The 3,981-nt window shown below is 52.9% G+C and overlaps 1 protein-coding gene across 1 annotated transcript in view; it reads left to right on the forward strand.

The window, feature by feature from the left end:
• Window positions 1-201: 201 nt before the first annotated feature.
• The window catches only part of LRFN5 (leucine rich repeat and fibronectin type III domain containing 5), a gene marked incomplete at its 3' end in the record, with an annotated part of 4,100 nt that continues 320 nt past the window's right edge, over window positions 202-3,981 (forward strand). The window contains exons 1-3 of the mRNA XM_008948726.1: window positions 202-217; window positions 1,109-2,501; window positions 3,814-3,970. Of these exons, the coding sequence (XP_008946974.1) occupies window positions 1,114-2,501; window positions 3,814-3,970 (1,545 nt within the window). The remainder of the gene's footprint in view (window positions 218-1,108; window positions 2,502-3,813; window positions 3,971-3,981) is intronic.

Here is a 3,981-nt window from a genome sequence, read left to right on the forward strand (position 1 = left end):
CCTCTCTGGGCAGCCTGGGCCAGGGGCTCACCACCCTCAGTGTAAAACATTTCTTCCTTCTCTCTTGTCTAAATCTCCTTCTTTTAGTTTAAAACCATCACCCCTTGTCCTATCTCTAAAAAGTCTGTCCCCAGCTTTCTGACAGTCCCCTTGAAGCCCTGGCAGCCCCCAGCAGGTCTCCCCAGCTGGATCCTTCTCCTCTCAGGCTGCCCCAGCCCAACTCTCTCCTGCTGGGCTCCCAGCAGAGGGGTTCCCCCCTCGGGGCATTGCTGGGGCTCCTCTGGCCCTGCTCCAGCAGGTCCCTGGCTCTGCTGTGCTGAGGACTCGGCAGCTGGACAATAGGAGCAGTAATTGCTGTCCTGACACTAAACATCTTTAAATATCCATGGTGATTCAAACTCACACTTATGGCAAGCTGTGAGACTGTGTTTTGCATGGGCTGCATTCGTGCATTCCTGGGCCGATAACACGTGAGGGATCTGACCTGCACCCCTGTCCTTGTGCTGGGCCGGGGGAGCCAGCGCCGGCTGAGGTTAGACCATGTTCTGGTTTTATTTAGATCCCTCTTGTCGTGGCGGCTTCTCTTGGTGCGTGGGTTTTTTTTTTATTTGCATTTTTTGAGTTTTGAATGACATAAAATTAGCTCCTTTTGAGTTTATTCCAAAAATAGCATTAGGAGCTTAAATGTTGGTGGAGATAGCTGTAAACCTGTGGAGCTGCCATGATTTAGAGGCTGTTGAGAGTTTCAGCTTAGCAGGCAGAGCACAGATGCTCATCCCTCCGTTCCAGCGCAGAGGTGGCACCGTGGCGAAGTGTCTCCAGGCTGTGAGGTCAGAGCACCCGTGGAGAGCCAGGTGCCCGGGTGTACCTGTGTGTGTATGCAGATGTGTCAGTGGTTGTTCTGGAAGGTAGCGTGGAAGCTTTTATGTCAGGATACAGAGGATGATGAGGACATCAGGTAACAAGATGAGGGTGACACACCATTACGTGAACCTCAGTTGTGTGATTTAACCACAGACAGCTCGTCTTTGCTTTTTTATTCTGTCATTTGGTTGTCGTGCAGAGACTAACAGGCATTTGCTGTCCCTTGCAGGCTCTTGAACCTGATCTACAATGGAAAAACTGCTTTTGTTTCTGCTGTTCATTGGCGCGGCGGTGAGAGCTCAGATCTGCCCAAAGCGCTGTGTCTGTCAGATCTTGTCTCCAAACCTTGCCACCCTTTGTGCCAAGAAAGGGCTCTTGTTTGTTCCTCCCAACATTGACAGGAGGACCGTGGAGTTACGGCTGGCAGACAACTTTGTTACAAACATTAAAAGGAAGGACTTTGCCAACATGACCAGCCTGGTGGACCTGACGCTGTCCAGGAATACAATCAGTTTTATTACACCTCACGCGTTTGCCGACTTGCGCAATTTGCGGGCTTTACACTTGAACAGCAACCGATTGACTAAGATCACTAACGACATGTTCAGTGGGCTCTCCAACCTTCACCACTTGATACTTAACAACAACCAGCTGACTTTAATTTCTTCCACAGCTTTCGATGACGTTTTAGCTCTTGAGGAATTGGATTTGTCTTACAACAATCTGGAAACCATCCCCTGGGATGCAGTGGAGAAGATGGTTAGTTTGCACACTCTCAGTCTGGATCACAACATGATCGACCATATTCCTAAGGGAACCTTCTCCCACCTCCACAAGATGACCAGGTTGGACGTCACATCTAACAAACTGCAGAAGCTGCCGCCTGATCCTCTCTTCCAGCGAGCTCAGGTACTAGCAACCTCAGGAATTATCAGCCCCTCGACTTTTGCGTTGAGCTTCGGTGGGAACCCTTTGCATTGCAACTGTGAGCTTCTGTGGCTGAGGCGCCTTTCGAGGGAGGACGACCTGGAGACCTGTGCTTCTCCCACGCTCTTGTCCGGCCGGTACTTCTGGTCGATCCCCGAGGAGGAGTTCCTGTGCGAGCCTCCGCTCATCACCCGGCACACCCACGAGCTGCGGGTGCTGGAGGGGCAGCGGGCGGCACTGCGCTGCAAGGCCCGCGGGGACCCCGAGCCGGCCATTCACTGGATTTCCCCCGAGGGCAAACTGATCTCCAATGCCACGAGGTCCGTGGTGTATGACAACGGGACGCTCGACATCCTTATAACCACGGTGAAGGACACGGGCTCCTTCACCTGCATCGCTTCCAATCCGGCTGGGGAGGCCACGCAGACGGTGGACCTGCACATCATCAAGCTCCCCCACTTGCTGAACAGCACGAACCACATCCACGAGCCCGACCCCGGCTCCTCGGATATCTCCACCTCCACCAAGTCGGGCTCCAACGCGAGCAGTAGCAACGGGGATACTAAAGTCAGCCAGGATAAGAAGGTGGTTGTTGCGGAAGCAACGTCCTCGACTGCTCTGCTGAAATTCAATTTTCAGAGGAATATACCTGGGATACGTATGTTCCAAATCCAGTACAACGGTACTTACGATGACTCCCTTGTTTACAGGTAAGGCAGCCACGGCCCCCGCAGCCCCCAGCAGAGCCCTGCCCCTTGCAGCAGATAGTGGGAGTCTCTGCAGAGGCTCGAGCAATTTTCTACTTGCAAACAGGGGAATTACCTTGAACGGTGTTATTTTTAGATAATCCAAACAGACCTCTAATCCTCTGAACTAATCTGGTTGGCAGGAAGGTTGCAAAGTGAGGTGAGTTAAATGGGTCTCAGCACCCTCAGCTTTATGGAAGTGCAGGGAGAGCGGTGTCCCTGCACGTGTTCCTCGTGGTGCTTTCTGGCTGTGTCCCTGCTGGTGTGCTGCTGGCTCCAACAGTCACACCGTTCAAAACTGTTTTTGCTTGGTGATTTCTACTGGTTTTGATGTGGTCGCTCTCGTAGAACAATAGAATGGTTTGGGTTGGAAGGGACCCTCTAGTTCCAGTGCCCCTGCCATGGGCAGGCACAGCTTTCACTAGACCAGGCTGCTCAGAGCCCCATCCAGCCTGGCCTTGGACACTTCAATGGGTAGAGCATCACCTACCACCTCTCTGGACAACCTGTTCCAGCATCCCACCACTCTCATAGTGAAGAACTTCCTCCTTACATCTAACCTAAATCTGCCTTCTTTCAGTGGGAAGCCATTACCCCCCAACATATTGCTACATGCCCTTGTAAAAAAGTCTTAAACTTTTCTAGCTTGTCGTTGTCTTAGAGAGGAGAGGCACTTCTCAAAGTGTGTGTGAGAGCTGTAACTCCAGCACCTGTGCTCCAAACTGCCTCCAAGACCACGCTTGGCTTCATGAACCATTTTTGCACAATATCACCGTGTCGGTGTACAGAGGGATTCTTTGGTGATGTGCTGAGTACAACGGTTTGCTAATTTTATGATAATATTTTCAGTATGCCAGATGCATCCCTAAACCACCAGACTGAGACTATTTCTGCAGTGCAAGACTTGAGTACTGTTTCAGTGGGGAATCATAGAACGGTTTGGGGTGGAAGAGGCTGTAAAGATCACTTAGTTTCACCCCTCCTGCCATGGGCAGGGACACCTCCTACTAGATCAGGTTGCTCAGTGCCCCATTCAGCCTGGTCTTGAGGACTTTCCCGGGGGGCTTTGCCACACCGAGCTGTGCCGGGGGACCCATCGGTGGCTGCTGCTGCACCAGACGTGGGGCAGCAGCTGCTGTGGGGGCGGCTGACAGCCCAGCAGGGCTGGAGAAACCGAGCTCTGGTGATGTTCACCACAGGCCAGGGCTGCAGCACGTGGTGGGGAGGCGCCCGTGGCTCTGCTGAGTTCATTCATGCCGATTTCCTTCTCTCTCAGAATGATACCTCCCACAAGCAAAACCTTCCTGGTCAACAACCTGGCTGCCGGGACCATGTACGACCTGTGCGTCCTGGCCATCTACGACGACGGGATCACCTCGCTCACGGCCACCCGGGTGGTGGGCTGCACGCAGTTCACCACCGAGCAGGACTACGTGCGCTGCCA

The sequence above is a fragment of the Merops nubicus genome, unplaced genomic scaffold (genome assembly GCF_000691845.1).
Source record: "Merops nubicus isolate BGI_N331 unplaced genomic scaffold, ASM69184v1 scaffold25691, whole genome shotgun sequence".
Classification (NCBI taxonomy): domain Eukaryota; kingdom Metazoa; phylum Chordata; class Aves; order Coraciiformes; family Meropidae; genus Merops; species Merops nubicus.